At 40.1% G+C, this 16,423-nt stretch overlaps 1 protein-coding gene across 1 annotated transcript in view; it reads left to right on the top strand.

Moving 5' to 3' along the window:
• The window catches only part of IBTK (inhibitor of Bruton tyrosine kinase), a 96,741-nt gene extending 80,779 nt beyond the window's left edge, over window positions 1-15,962 (top strand). The window contains exons 27-29 of the mRNA XM_077812747.1: window positions 13,293-13,349; window positions 13,467-13,599; window positions 14,837-15,962. Coding sequence (XP_077668873.1) covers window positions 13,293-13,349; window positions 13,467-13,599; window positions 14,837-14,962 — 316 coding nt within the window. The 3' untranslated portion in view covers window positions 14,963-15,962. The remainder of the gene's footprint in view (window positions 1-13,292; window positions 13,350-13,466; window positions 13,600-14,836) is intronic.
• The last annotated feature ends 461 nt before the right edge of the window (window positions 15,963-16,423 follow it).

Below are 16,423 nucleotides of genomic sequence, written 5' to 3'. Positions count from 1 at the left end.
TTTGCAGGTTCCCAGGCACATCTAGCAAGCTGCTTCCACAATTGGGTCTGTGTACCAGTACCGCTCCTCTGTTGTGTGGTACCTGTGCTGGGACGAGTAGTGTATCACCTAGACAGCCAGGGGAAGAAGTACCACACATGCTTTAAAAAAGAAAAAAATTGGTAGCTTGCCAGGAACTGATTAATATTAATAAAATATCTTTCCTTTCAAGTATTCTTACGTATATTTTCCCATTAATGCTTCCTATGAGTGCATCATAAGATCCAAACGAGGACATCTGATTAAACCAAATGTTCAACTAATGTGTTTGTATAAAAATAAAGGCTTTTCATACATTTTGGGAGCCTAACGTTGGTGTAGCAGTAGCTCCACCAGGGAAAGACAAGTCACACCTTCAGAAGGGGACTGCCTTCCAAAACTCCCCTTAGACACTGCACTGCAATTTCGAAGCCTCACTATACCCTTTCAGACCATAGGTTTTTCATGTATTTAGTAAGGAAAGCCTACAGTGTGGCAAACACTGTGGCTCGTTGTCTAGAGGTATGGTTTTTGATTGGACTGAAATGTCTTGGATTTTGTTTTGGTCAAGCCCTTGATGTGATTTGTGATGATAACTTGGTGGCTACACAGAAGCCATATTATACCCAGGAATAGCTATCACTCATTCAAAACTGATACCTTGTGCATGCAAACTTGTGAGTAGCTATTGGAGGACACATTAGAGAAATTAGTAACTGACATTGCAGAAAGGCATCAACCTCACTATCAAAGCCAGCATAGAAGTCAATTAGTTACTACCAATGCAAAGTGTATCCAAGAAGGGGCCATTACCCTGGCAGAGGGAAAAATCTGGAGTAGATGCATGCAAGGAAACTTAGATAAATTTTCCTCCAAATCAACAAAATCCTCATGATGATGAAGACAAAAATAGTTTTTGTGTATGAGTCACAGTGCTTGTACAAGATTCTTCCTTTTGATCTACCCTCTGTATCCAGAGTCTTAAATGGCTGGTGGTAATCGCAGCAAGGCACATGTCACACCCAACTTTCACTCTAGACCAGTGATACTCAGACTGACGCTCGCGAGCTGCAAGTGTCTCTTAATGTGTCTCCTGTGGCTCTTTGCAGCACATGATATTAAAACACTGTGTGCTTTAATTATTAACCAATCAGGATGCTTTTACTATGTTATTAACCAATTAAGCTATTAACTTGCACTAAGTAATTAACCTGTCATACTGTTTAAATATGAATATATAGTACTATAGTAAATGAAACAATGAATTCACACTACTGTGGCTCTTTTGGGTAACGTTGATCACTAATTTGGCTCCTGAACCACTGAGGTCTGAATATTACTGCTCTAGACCCTTGAATACTCACTGTGGAAGCAAACATACTTGGAAGATAAATTTCCAAGAATCTCATATCCTATATAGCTTTCAGTTAATATTGACACTTCTATCAGGGTGTGTGTCTTTTATTTAGTTTATTTTATTTAAAATAAATTAATTAAAAAAAAAAACAAAACCCACAAACATGGCCGTAGAGCATTGGACCTTTCAAGTCCAGTATCCTGTCTATGACAATGACCAGAACCAGCTGCTTCAGTAGAAGGTGCAAGAAACCTTAGGCAATTACAGTAATTGAAGCAAAAGCCTCCCCTTCCCTCCCATTAGGGATTGGCCTGTGATTGAGACATGAGTGTTGATATCTCTTCCAACCAGGGAGTAACTAGAGGTCAAAGTTTCTCTGTGGCAATGGAAATAATGTCCTGGTTAGAGAAGAATCTACCTTTCAAGACAGTTCACATAAAGAATGCAGGAAAGAAGAAAAAGGAAAGTGTGGTGTCCTCCTTGTCCTCCACTGGCCCGGAAGGGACTTTGGACTTGCTAGGTAGCCAATGATGCCACATTGTAAACAGACCTCTTGAAGCAGAGACTCTTTCATTCAGACCAGGAACAGTTAACAACTTGGGCATCAGAAGAGAAGTGTAATTCAGCATGGATTCTCTATTAAACTCTGATACAGTTTGGTATCCACACAACACTTGGGATTCATTGATCTGATCAAATTTACATTTCTGGTGTGAGGGGAAACCAAAAGCCCAGCACAATGGGATCATGACCTCTAGATACTATTGTAATACAATTATAATAATAATCACAAAGTTCTAGTGATCTCAGCTGCACTAAAGTTTCTTTGGGAGGCTTGGTTGCTGTCCTACTCACCTTTCTAAGGTGTTTTCTTGTATCAGCCATAGTGGCATTTTGAAAATAAGCACTTTGGATCCTCCACTTAAGTATCAGGTGCCAAGTTTAATTACAGTGACAAATTAGACAAGCCTGTGGCAGACCTTTCCAGCTGCCATTACCTCGGAAAGGCAAGCTTTAGAATTAGTTCTCCTATCCAGACAAGAACCACACTGCCTTTGTCATGGGGAAAAGGTTATTCTTACAGCTCCAGAACATTTCTGTCCGAAGTAAGTTCCTCTTTCCACAATTGCTGGAAAATAATTATCCTGTGGTTTTGTTCTAATCCTTGGAAGGTTGTGGTATAAATAAGCATGCTTAGAGTGATAAAGATACATACTCTCTATGCTTGAGATGTATGCCAGTTGTACTCTGTTCATCCCATTCTGTCCAAAATACCAAGGCCTTGCAGCTCAAAGTTGCTGCAGGCAAGGTGTAAAAATCTTACCAGTTGGCATACTAGGCATCTGGAAACTATTCACAGAAGTCTCTAGAGACATTGAGGGAAAAGTTTTTGAGCCTCATCTGAAGAAGATCTTCAAGTAAGTTTCCTTTCCTCTAAAAAAGCATCCTTTAGTAGAGAGTTCTACTGGATTACTTCTCACACAACTCCATATTTTATAAAGCTCTTGCTTTATATGGGGGGAACTCCCGTTCTCGCATTATTCTACTAGAATAATTAAACTCTGCTTTTCCTTTCCTTTCCTTCCCTACTTCTAGAATTCACTGCTCTGTACTTCCTGTGAATTAGGAGAGAATCTGTGCAACAGAATGCGTAATTTCTTACCTGATAATTTTCTTTCTCTTAGAGGCTTCTCTCTGAATTCAACCCACCATGGTAATCATATAAATGACCAGAATATAAATTTGAAAATTTTCATTAAAAGAAGTCCTAGACATATATTATCTTAAAGTTAATTTAGTGTGATAATTATGTCATGTTACCTTAATGTAGGGTTACCAGATAGCAACTGTGAAAAAACGGGACAGGGGGGTAATAGATGCCTATATAAGAAAAAGTCCCCAAAAATGGGACTGTCCCTTTAAAAACGGGACATCTGGTCACCCTACCTTAATGCTACTAATTGGTTGCAAGAGCATTTCTACAACTGTGGACGAACTCTTCTGGTGGCCTGAGCTGAAAGGCAGAGCTTAGTCCTGGAGCGTCCAGCCGCAAGTGGTGCATTCCATAGTTAGCCCATGAGTAATTAACTGAGAGAGAAGCTGCTGATAGAAAATTATCAGGTACGAAATTTTGTCAATTTCTAATCTTAAATGTATAACGTAAGATTTTTGCTTTCTTAGTGATTAGGTAGTTATCCTAGAATAGTACACTGATCTTCCCTTTTTAAAATCACTACATCAGGTTTTTTTAGAAAAAGCTGCTAGCAGTTATTAGTTATGAATAGAAACCAAATATTCTTATTTATATGCATCAGATTTTCTTACCTGCCATGCAAGCATATGAACAGCATATGTAGTATTTATATTAAAATTAAAGAGGTTCAAATACTTACTATCATGTGGGCAGGACCATCTGCTAATACTTGTATTCAAACCAGAGATGAATTATAATATATATGGAGAGAGGGGTGGGGAGGTGCTGGTTTTGATAGCTCCAGTTTTTATTAATCACTATTCCCATTTTCAAACTGTCTTGTGGATTTTCTTGCTTGATTTCTCTTATGGGTTGGAATCGGTTTTCTTGGCGACTTGCTGGAAGTATAGTGGTAGTTTTGTGATTATGATTAGGGCTCTGTGTCTGTCATGGAGGTGGCGGAAGTCATGGATTCCGTGATTTTCTACAACCTCTATGACTTCTGCATTGGCAAGTGTGGTTGACCCCAGGGCCAGCTGCTCAGGCAGCCTCAGGGATAGCCACACCGGTTGTTGCTGGAGCGGCCCTGGGGCCAGCCGCACCGGCCGCTGCTGAAGTGGCTCTGGGCAGCTGGCCCTGGGGACCGCCCTAGCAGCAGTTGGTGGGTTTGGCCCCGGGGACCCCCTAAGCAGTGGCCCCAGCAGCTGGTGCCTCTTTCCATGCCCCCCTTCCCCCAGAGCAGTACTGAGATTTAGTCAGGGGTATTTATAGTACAGGTCACCCATCATTAATTTTTGTTTATGGCCTGTGACCTGTCCAGGACTTTTACTACATATACCTGTGACAAAATCGTAGCCTTAATTATGAGGTTCATGAGTTAGCAACTGGACTGAGGTGACCAAACTCTCTCTTGTTCATTGCCTCTGAAGTACAGTATCTGTATATAGTCATCTAGCTCAAATCCCTAGTGTGAACTGGTGAATGACAAGTGAAAGAATCTGTATCCCATTAATCCCCTATGTTTGGTTTCTTTAGAGTATTATACAAAGATTAAATAGCCCCATAAATCTTCATTGAAGGCAACGGCAAAATTCTTTGTCTGGGCCTAAAGTTAGTAACTCATAATTCAGGATTAAATTCCTACATCAGCCATTCAAGGAGGGTAAGCAGTAATGATTAAAGCTGATCATGCCAGATGTAATTTTCATGGCACTGACTTTTTTTCTCTTAGTCTGTTTCCATTTCTTCCTAACATAAAGATGTGTTTAGCAATTATAGTGCTATGACTTAAGTATAAAATGTTTTATCAAAATAAGTGTGACTTAAGTATAAAATGTTTTATCAAAATAAGACCTACTTTAGTGACCCTTACAATTTTTTTAAAATGTTATAGCTGTTTTGCCATCTTTAATTGCTTTTAATCTATTGTCATCTGTTAGGATATTCAGGCCTGTCTGTAAAGGCCTTTACTCTAAGAATTTAGGTGTATTCTTATCACTTAGCTAGTTACAGAGGTATAAAAGAATCAAAATCGCTGTCTGCCAGTGTAAAGTCCTCTTACTGTGACAGTCTGAGGCTGTTCTTAGGCTAAGGCCTTTGGCTAAGCAGCGGAGGCAGCCATAAGCTGGGAAGCGACCGGTCACACCCTCACATTCCAACCTAGTCACATTGAAATAAGGCGCTATTGGGCCATTAGGAATACAGTCCTGTCCTGATAATGCCTATCTTCTCCAGAGAAAGGGGAGTGCTGAGAAGATGTAAAAGGAAACTTAGTTTGATAGCATCCTGTCTGGCAAAAACTCACTTATCAATAGCTGGGATGTGAAATCCTCATTTCTTTGTTGTTCTATGACTTGTAGTCCCCATTTTCTTATTGTTTGTCTGTATAATCTCTGTCTTGTTCTGTGATTGTTTCTGTCTGCTGTATAATTAATTTTGTTGGGTGTAAACTAATTCAGGTGGGATATAATTGGTTAAATAATCATGTTACAATGTGTTAGGATTGGTTAGTTAAATTTCAGTAAAATGATTGGTTAAGGTATAGCTAAGCAGAACTCAAGTTTTACTATATAGTCTGCAGTCAATCAGGAAGGGTGTGGGGGGGGAAAAGGGGAACAGGGAATGGGGGTGGGGAAATTGGAATCATGTTTAGCTAAGGGCAGGAATGGGAACAGGGACACAGGTAAGGCTCTGTGGTGTCAGTTGGGAGGGGGGACACTAAGGAAGGAAACTGGACTCATGCTTGCTGGAAGTTCACCCCAATAAACGTCAAATTGTTTGCACCTTTGGACTTCAGGTATTGTTGCTCTCTGTTCATGCGAGAAGGACCAGGGAAGTAAGTGGGTGAAGGAGTAAGCCCCCTAACAACATCTATTTGACATAACTTTTCTTTTTTAAACTAAATTTTAACTTTCATCATTCAGAAGTGAATGCACCCAATTTGTGGTTAGGAAAATGATCAAATTTTAAGAGATTAGCTTTAAAAACAAATATAAAAGCAATCGGTGAAACACTGCAAAGGTGAGATATTGCAAAGCTTAGAAAAAATACAGATTTAAGTAGTGGGTTTTTTTTTAATGACTGCAAAACTGCATAGCTTGTTAACTGAAATTGAAGTGATCTGAGTTGATTCTGTTCTTTCTAAACAGAGACTCTATTTAATGAATCTGGAATTGTATATACAGGGTCAATAGAACTGTGTTGAAGCACCACTTGATATACTAAGACTTCTGCACTACATAGAAGGTCAGAATTTTCAGTAAGACATAGAAGCGTATTTGTGTATCTGTAATATATACTCGGAAAGGGATTTGCATGACTTTGGTGTATATGGATGTAGGCTGGTAGTGTTTGGTCACAGAAATTAGATGCATTCAAATTTGTTTACCTTTAACTTTAAAAGTCTGGTGCATAATATATTTTAACCAGAGCACTATTATTTTTGTGTGCTAAAAGTGTTAAGCGTTCCACAAAACCTGTATGACTCTGTTGTCAATGGTATGAAATGCACACTGGACAAGGCAGGGGCTTGCTTAACACTGCCCCTTTTCATGTCTATATATGTAGAATCATAGAAATGTAGGGTTGGACGGGACCTTGAGAGGTCATCTACTCCATTCCCCCTGCACTGGGGCAGGTCTAAGTATACCTAGACAATCTCTGACAGGTGTTTGTCTAACCCGTTCTTAAAAACCTCCAGTGATGGAGATTCAACAACCTCCCTTGGTAACTTGTTCTGTGCTTAACTACACTTATGGAAAGTTTTTTTTTTTTTCCTAATATCTAACTTAAATCTTCTTTGCTGCAGATTAGGCCACTTTACTACTTGTCCTACTTGCAGTGGATGTGGAGGACAATTGATCACCGTCCTCTTTATAACAACTATTTACATATTTGAAGACTGTTGTTAGGTTCCACTGCTCCAGTCTTCTTTTCTCAAGACTAAGCAAGCAGAGTTTATAAAAAAAAAACAAAAAAAAAACCAACACCCCCTGTCCCCCGCTCCCCCCCCCCCCAAAAAAAAACAACTTTCCTCATAGTCAGGTTTTTTAAATCTTTTGTAATTTTTGTTGCTCTTCTCTGGACTCTCCAGTTTATCCATATCTTTCTTAGACTAGGCATCTGGACCTGGACACAGTACTCAAGGTGAGGCCTCACCAGTGCTAAGTAGAATGGGATAGTTATCTCCCATGTCTTACATATGACATTTTTGTTAATATGCCCCACAATATTAGCCTTTTTCTCAACTGCATCACATTGTTGACTTTTATGTTCAGTTTGTGATCCACTATATCATCCAGATCCTTTTAAGCAGTACCAGTGCCAAGCCAGTTAATCCCCATTTTATGGTTGTACATTTGATTTTTTTCCTTCCTAAGTGTAGTGCTTTGCATTTGTCTTTGTTGCATTGTATCATGTTGATTACATATTCCTGAGGGAATTCTGCACCCAAAAATGAAAAATTCTTCACCAAAAAATAAAAATTCTGCGCACACTATTTTAAAATCCTGAGAAGTTCTGCGTATTTTATTTTTCAATAGATAAATGTGGAGGCTTCAGCATGACAGTGGGGAGTACAGGCCAGTGGCTTCGTGGAGGTGGGAGATCACCCTGCAGATCCCCGCCCACCCAGGGGCACAGACTCAGTGGTGAGGTTACACCTGACACAGCGCAAAGGCCAGGCCTACCCCAGAAACAGCCCAGAGCCCTGTCCCTCCATGCTAGGTGCAGCCGGGGAAGATTTCTGGGGGTAAATCTTATCCAGCCTGGGCACTCCTTGCAGGGGAAGAGGAAGTCCTGTCCTCTCCCGCCCCCAGACCAGTTGGGACTAACAGCTGAGCCTGGTGCACAGTAGGAGCCACTGGCGGGCTGTCCTCAGCTCTGCTACCACCATCCCCCCAGTGATTTATCTCTCCGCTGGCTGCTCCGAGGGCCTGAAATGACACACCCACACTGCTGAGGAGGGGCACGTGACTGCTCTTGTGGCTTCTCTTTACTTCCTCATCAGAAAGTCATTTTTCTGTGGGGAAGCAAAGAAATCTGTGGGGGATATGAATTCTGTAGACACACAGTGCCACAGAATTCCCTCAGGAGTAATTTCAGACCAGTTCTCGAATTTGTCAAGGTCATTTTGAATTCTAATTCTGTTCTACAAAGTACTTGCAAACCCTCCCATCTTGGTGTCGTCCACAAATTTTATAAGTGTACTCTCCACTCCATATTCCAAGTCATTAATGAAAATATTGACAGACCCCTCTGTGACCCTACTAGATATATCTCCCATTTTGACAGTGAAGTATTGATAACTACTCTTTGAGTTCAGTGTTTCAACCAGTTTTGCACCCACCTTGTTGTAAATTTCATCTAGACCACATTTCCCTAGTTTACTTATGAGACTGTCTTGGAAAAAAATCAAAATATGTCCACAGCTTCCCTCCCGCCTGTAATCTGGTAGGCCAGGAACCCTGTCACAAAAGAAAATAAGTTTGGTTTTGTGTGCTTTGTTCTTGACTAATCCATGTTGGGTATTCCTTATAACCCTTATAACCCTGTTATCCTCTAGGTGCTTCAAATTGATTGTTTAATAATTTGTTCCAGTATATCTCCAGGTATCAAAGTAAGGCTTGATTGGTCTATAATTCGCCGAGTCCCCTTTGTGTCATATCCTCTTTGTTCCCTGTTTTCAGGAGAAGGGCAAACTTAGTACTTATCTTTAAAAAGGGGAACAAGAGTATATGATCGTATACTATTACATAAGTAATAAAATATCATGTCATGTTTTTACTACAGCTGTCTAAGGTTCATTTTGAAAGTTTGGCCCCATTAGAGCCAAGCCTGATTCACTGTACTGCTTGTAAATTACTTTTTATTCTGGCTGGCTTGCTTCATAGTATATAGCACTGAAATGTGCTGCACGTGAATCTTAGCTTGTAGAAAAGGATCTGTTGCGTATGATCATGCACAAAGAGTAGGTGCAAACTCAACAACTTTAATACTGGCATTTACTGACTTGAGTGTTTAAATGTGCCATCAGAATTGTCTCTAAACAAAAGCTTTTATGGAATTTTCTTTAAATTTAAGCTGCCAAGAATGTTTAGTTCAAATATTGATGCATTGGTTGAACTTTCCCTATTTTAACCGTTCAAATGTTTTTAGTCACAAGGAGGAAGGGTGCAATTAAAAGTTATTCAGTTTGTTTTGCAAGGAAGGGATTTTACTAATCTGAACTAAACATAGCTAGTTTTTCAATTATGTATTCTTTTTAAAATAAAAGCTCTATAAAAAGTAAGATTACATTTATGATGAAACCTGACAAGCAAATTTAATATGTATTTTGTAAAATGAAGGCTTTTACATGAGAGACAGTGTAGTTCAACGTGTAGGACATTGAGCTGGAAGTTCTAGTCTTGGCTCTGCCACAGAGCTGCTTTGTGTCTTTAGTCAAGTCACACTCTTTGTTTGCCTCCTTTCACACCCTTGGCCTGGTCAAATTGTAAGCTCTTCGGGATAGGATTTGTCTCTTAATGTCTGTACAGTTCCTAACACAGTGGTGCTTTGATCCTGGTTGGGGTCTGCAAACTCACTTATAATACAAATTAATTTGTAGACCCTTCAAAAATGCATTTGTAACAATCTCAAAATTTAATATTGTTGAAAGTAACTATTTAAAACCATATATTAAATATTTACAAAGGTAAAATGATCCATGAATGGGAACTAATTGCTTCAGAGGAAGGTATCCTTTCAGTTACAGTTCCTAGTCCTATATCCTGTCTAGGTTAGTTTTGTTCAAAAGTCATTATGGTCCGATGCCTCTTGAGTTGTCCGTATTAAATGAGTTGGTCATAGTCTTATCCAGTCTTAGTGGACAGGTAGTGACATCACCAGAATCACAACTAGCACTTTTGTTACCTGTTTCAACAGAGATGACTTTTTAAAAAAAGGAGGTATTGAATAGATTTGGAGAGTGAGCTTTCAAGCTCAGTCGCACTGAGACGATCCATCTTGATGACTATAAATCAGCACCTTTTAAAAATCTTAAAACACATTTTAGACAACAGTTGGCCTGGAACTTACCTAGAGACCTTCCCACACAAAAATTCTTCTAAAACATGTAGATGTGACACTTCCATACAATCCTTTTTCATTATCCTCTAACCCGGTGGTTCTCAACCTATTTACCATTGTGGGCTGCACTGTGTTATGTGGGCTGCATCCAATTCTACCTGTATAGCCCTAAGGATGTCCCATGGGCCGTGGGTTGAGAACCACTGCTTCTAATCTATTATATGTACTTACCTAATTTCAGATTTCTTACCTTAAGACAACCTAGATCCAAAATGCTTAAAATGTAAAATCTCTGACCTCATTAGTACATGTAAGGGTCACAATAGCACTGGAATAAATGATTGTTGTGCACTAAATACCTGTATAATTATCCTCTGCTTATCTTTTAATTGATCACTAGAGTGTATTGTGACATTACAACTGCTACTTATGATAAAATTGCTCTGGAAAGAACTTTGTTACTTACTATGATCAAGTTGATTTTTTTTTTTTTTTTTTACTACTTTATATTGGTGCTGTGAATACATTGGGCAAGGGTAGGAGGGAGTGTGCATCTGACTTTCATCCAAAGTGTAAACCTCCTACATATATGACAGAAGGTTTTGTCTTTCTGAGAAATCTAGGGGGTTTCTGTTTACATAGGTGTATAAAAGATAGTTTTTAAAAATGAGCCTCTGAGAATTGGGAATATTTGAACATCCCCCTAGCGTGGCAAAGATGATGCTGGAAAAAAGCCTACTTCTACATTGTCAGTCAGGAATATTTACTTAAAGAAAGCTACCACATGCCCTTTGTGGTTCTCAAAAACGTTAATGATTTTACAGTTCTCAAGTACCTGAATCGCAGACACCGTTGTTTCAGCTCAGAAGATTGGACAGGATTTGCTGTGGAGGCCATCAGTGTTCTACCTTAGTAGAATGAAGGCATTGTTGAGCAACACAAGGCTCTTCTTTTCCATCCTGCTGCTGGAGCATGTAACTTCTATTCCTATTTCCAGCTCCTGACTGATCAGAGTGAGAGAGACCCACAGTGAGAGCAAACAAGTCTGACACACAGGAATGTGGAATGCTACAACTGAGCCACTGAATCAGAAATAGCAAGGTTTTTATGAATGTTGAGTTGAAGGAATTATCCCCAATAGTGTCACACAAGCTTTAATGTGGCATCCATTATGAGACTGTAGGGTTTTAACTGATTCTACAAAGTGTGCCCTCCTTCAGCTCATGAGCCTAACTTTGGTTTAAGAAGGCATTTTTGTTGCTGCTTCACCATATTCAGTGATTCACCTAAGTTCAGATGAATGTTGCAGTTGAGATTTCATGATCAATAAATTCTGGTGTCTGAGTGGGAAAGATCTATCTACAGCTTTTTGGATCACTAGGTAATTTGTTGATCTTGTAATGTATTTCTGTTCTTTGGGGGAAATGATTCAGATCCTAGTGGGCAATTTTGAAACCACATCTTATGTCAAAAAGAAGGGCATAGTTAATTTGGATGTAGCCTTTGATGATAGATGTCTGCTTATTTATACTTCTCCCCCCCCAAAAAAAATCCCCTTCTCCCAGCAATAGGAGTTGTGCTGCTTGTTGTCCATGAAATTGTGTTCTGTGGAAGAAATCCCAGACAGAGAACTTGAGAACTCACCAGTCACTGGAGTTCTCCTATTAGAAATTTTTCTATGAATTTACTCTCAGACAATTTGTGGCTATTTAACTACAGCATGTTATGTAGAAATGAAATCAGTTGAGAGTTGACTATACCAACACATTAAAGCATGTAAGGTGCTGTAGAATAACTGAAAAATAAATGTTGAACTTTATTTTTTAAAAAATCTTGCTATAATACTTCTCCCGTGCTTTTAAACTGCATGTTGTCAGAGGCTCATATAATTTAGAGAGGGCTTAGATTACTCATTTTAGGTCTCTTCCATTCCCCTATTAGTGCAGGATTATTCTGGTCAGCACATTTTAGTGTTTCTGTCTGGTTTAGACTGAAATGTGCCAAATGGTGAGTTCTCTTGATAGATTATACAGGGTAACACATTTTACTGTCAGATTTTTTTTTCTTGATATTAAGCATGTGGTTTTATTTTTCCTGTTTAGTTTCATTCCATCCCACCCCTTTTTATATATATTCATCAGAATCCAGATCATATATTTGTGCGGGAAGGTACTTGGGTATGTGTACTGAAGGTTCACCATCTCTGGCAGTGAATAATCAATACCATACTCTCAGAGAAATAATACACTAGTGCTATTGACTTAACACTACAGCCACCTCTTTCAAGACAACGATTTTAGGATTGGAGATCATATCATTCCTAGATTTATTGTGAATAGGCTTATATCCTGTGCTTATATTGCAATTACATTGCTCAAATCTTTAAATACAAAACATTACATGAACTTATTATTTAGGTTGCTGTCACAGAGTCCCCGGGCGATGCTCTGGAGCTGCTCTGGTGGAAGTCGTGTGAGCTTCTTGCTCTGAAGACAGGCTGCTCACAGAGAGGAGACTTCACCAGAGTCCTGACTGGCTTTGTAGGGAGCAGTTCCAGAGCATCGCCCTGGGGACTCCATGACAACAAAGATTATAGGATTGGAGATCATATCATTCCTAGATTTATTGTGAATAGTGGCAAAGTCAGGCACTCAGAAATTAGGAAATTCCGTAATTAAGGTTGCCTGTGCTGTAAGTCCATTACGGTTCTAGTAATCAAGAAGCCAACTTGGGAGCCTGTACTCTACCACTACATCACACTCAAAAATCTTCTGCCTAGAAGTCTTGGATTTAATATTGGAATTGCTACTATATTACAATACAGTGAATGTGCAAAGAACTTTTGTCTGAATTCATTTTCTGCTGGGGCACCTGTATGCTTCTTACCGAAGTAGTTATTTGAATAGGAACAATATAGGAATATGTTTTAGTAACTGTGTTCACTGTGGGCTGTCACACTGCAATTTGCAAAGGAAGCTCATTTCACTGATTTTTTTTTTTTTTTTTTTTTTAGTGGCTTGAGATTCCCCTCTCCAAGTTTTTCCTCTCCCCAAAGTAGCATGTTTAGCACAGTAGAATAAGTCTGAAGGTTGCCAACAGTCCTGTTATATTCCAAGAGAGTATTGAATGAGCAGCTTTCATATTTTTTCTTCCCAGATGCACAATCAGAGAAGAAGATCGTCTTTCTGATTTACCACAACTGGAGAGTCATAAGTAAGTTTGATTTCTGACATATAAAGATTTTGGAGCATGTTTTCTGTTAGTTCTTTATACTGCTTTTGTTTCACAATGTCAGTGATATACTTCACTGTGTAATGTATTACCTTGCAGTCCATGGTTAGTGACATCCTTGACTAGCTCTACTGCAATAGCACCTATCACATTTGCAGCTATTATAGAGGAAGAGCTCCAGCAAGAAGCAGCTCTTATCAGGAGCAGAGAGAAACCTTTGGCTTTGATCCAGGTAAAGGAAGATGTATTTTTTTCACTACCTCTTTTAGAGATGACATTTTAGAATGAGCTATTCATATGCTGCATCGTGTCTACCAGCTGTTAAAACATAACTTCAGGCTCATTTTGGGAGGGTAGGAGTATCCCAGGGGTGGGCAAACTTTTTGGCCTGAGGGCCACATCTGGGTATAGGAATTGTATGGCGGGCCATGAATGCTTACGAAATTGGGGTTGGGTGTGAACTCTGGCTGGGGGTGCGAGCTCCGGGGTGGGGCCAGAAATAAGGAGTTCAGAGTGCAGGAGGGGTCTCCGTCTGGGATGGGTCTGGGGATGAGGGATTTGGGGTATAGGAGGGTGCTCTGGGCTGGTACCGAGGGGTTCGGAGGGCAGGAGGGGGATCAGGGCTGGGGCAGGGTGTTGGGTGCGGTGGGTGTGGGTGGCAGCTCAGGGGTTCAGGCTCCGGGTGGCACTTACCTCAAGAGGCTCCTGGAACCAGCGGCTAGTCCCACCTCCGGCTCCTACACAGAGGTGCAGCCAGGTGGCTCTGCTGCACGCTGCCCCATCCGCAGGTGCGGTTTCCGGCCAATGGGAGCTGCAGGGGCGGTGCTTGGAGCGGGAGCAGCGTGCGGAGCAGAGCTCCTTGGTTGCCCCTATGTGTAAGAGCCGGAGGGAGGACATAACCGTTGCTTCTGGGAGCCGCGTGGAGCGGCCCCTGACCCTGCTCCCCAGCTGGAGCGCCGGAGCAGGGCAAGCCCCAGATCCTGCTCCCCAACGGGAGCTTGTGGGCCAGATCCGGCCCGCGGGCCATAGTTTGCCCACCCCTGGGCTAGCCTGACAGTATTTGGGGACTTTAACTGCTAGGGCTACGTTCTATATTCCCCAATTTTCTTTGCCTGCTCTCATGGTTTGGAGTGTGTTGCCTTCTCCCACTCAGCCAGTCCATGAGTGTTTTAGAATCTGTTAGGATGTATGGCCCCAGGACCTGCCCGGCTAACAGGTTTTTTTTTTTAAAGACCTAGCACGCAAAACATATCTGTATTTGAATGAAATGAAGAATATTCATTGATTACTGACGTGCAGGATGTATCATTATTCAGGGCCATTAAACCTTATTGGCAATGGTAATTTGTTTTAAAAGGTAACGCTGTTATACATTGAACAGTTTCCATCCCCCATGAGATGATTTCTTCTAGACCGGATTATAAAATGCTGACTTCCCCTTCCCCTCCTCTCTTTCTTTCGTCCTTCAGATTGAGGAGCGTGCTATTCAGGATTTGCTAATCCACTACGAAGCTTTTGACAACCCTGATGAGTTTGTTGTCGTTGAAAGGGCTCCACAGGGACCTATTGCAACACCTTTGTGGAACAAGCACTGAAGCTAATCCATCATGAATTTCATGAAGATGTGTCTACTTCAGAGTTTTTGACTTTTATTACAGGTAGAATTGGAGTGCAGGAGCAGTCTTGTAAATGTAGTATCAGTGTTTAAAATGCTGCACATAATCTGCATGCATCTGATTATAGTGGGGAGAGAATGCAGACTATAATTTGTTAGTGTCCATTATTCACACCATATGATGTATGTATGTTTTGACAACAAACTTTTTACCATACCCTGTGTTAATAACATTCTATATAAAATTGTAGATTGAAAATACGTTTGCTTATATTGAGGTTTAGTCCATGTTAGGACAGTAAGGGTTTTTGTTAAATTCACAGGTGGTGGGGGAAAAAGTAGGCCCTAATTTTGTGATTATTGTAAAACTGATGGTGCAAAATTATGCATCTTTTAAATGTGGGTGTTTTAATCAGGATTGACATGACAGATTAGAAATATCCCAAATGTATCTTTGCTTAAATTTAGTCTAAAAATACCATTTGAAAATGCAGTTTTTCATAACCTCTGATGTGTGTGTATGAGTAGTGGTTCTCTCGGCTATGGTGGCTAGTACTTTTGACTGTTAGTCTTCATGGTGAGCCTCTGTGCTGGACTTGATGTGCTCTGCTACTACCTGCTTCCAGTTCAGTTGTGCGTGTTTTTACACTGTTGTTAGATTGGCATTTTGAGCCGCCCAAGCTCTGTTATGGCTTAAAACAAACACAGTTCAGTGGGATGCGGTATCACTAGTTGGATCATCCATGGTGTATTCTGGTAAATTGGTACAATTTTAGAACCACTGTATTAAAGTGCTGAGGAAATGCAAAACCTGTATGTTAAATATTAGAGCTACAAGGACGAATGCTTAACTGTGGATTTTGAGAATGCCTAACCTGCAAAGATTTCATGGCTGGCTTTTCAGTATTGTGTATTCAAAAAGTTCTTTGTGCCTGCTTTCTCTGAACAGATTTATAAAAATTGTTTAATAGCCTTATGTACATTATGCTGTCTTGTTGGGTTGTGTTGTGTTTGGGTAGTTAAATGTGGACTTACCAGTTTCAGTAATCTCAGCGTTTACAGATCCTGGGCAAACTGGAGAGGATCAAGCTCAGAGAAGGTATACCCAGATGGATATACAAAGCAATCACTATGTGATAAATTGAGTCTTGGAAAAGAATGTAGCTGCATCTAATGGCTTCAGGTGAGCTACATTTAAAAAAGAAACCCCATGTAAACAAATTCAATAAACATTAAAATCTTGATTCACACAAATTTGTGTACTTAAATTTTTGTATGCCATTGTATAAAAATTGACTTTTGTGGCAATTAGAGTATTCTAAAAGTATTTTCATTTTATGTGGCGCATGAACAGTGTGCTTAATACAAGATAAAATGTCAAGTAAACCCCTACAAGGGGGAGGGGATTGCTGTGGAAGTGAAATTTAAAAAGCGTAATCTG

This window comes from Eretmochelys imbricata, chromosome 3, assembly GCF_965152235.1.
Source record: "Eretmochelys imbricata isolate rEreImb1 chromosome 3, rEreImb1.hap1, whole genome shotgun sequence".
In the NCBI taxonomy this organism is placed as follows: Eukaryota; Metazoa; Chordata; order Testudines; family Cheloniidae; genus Eretmochelys; species Eretmochelys imbricata.
This window is presented reverse-complemented; position numbering and strand designations above follow the sequence as displayed.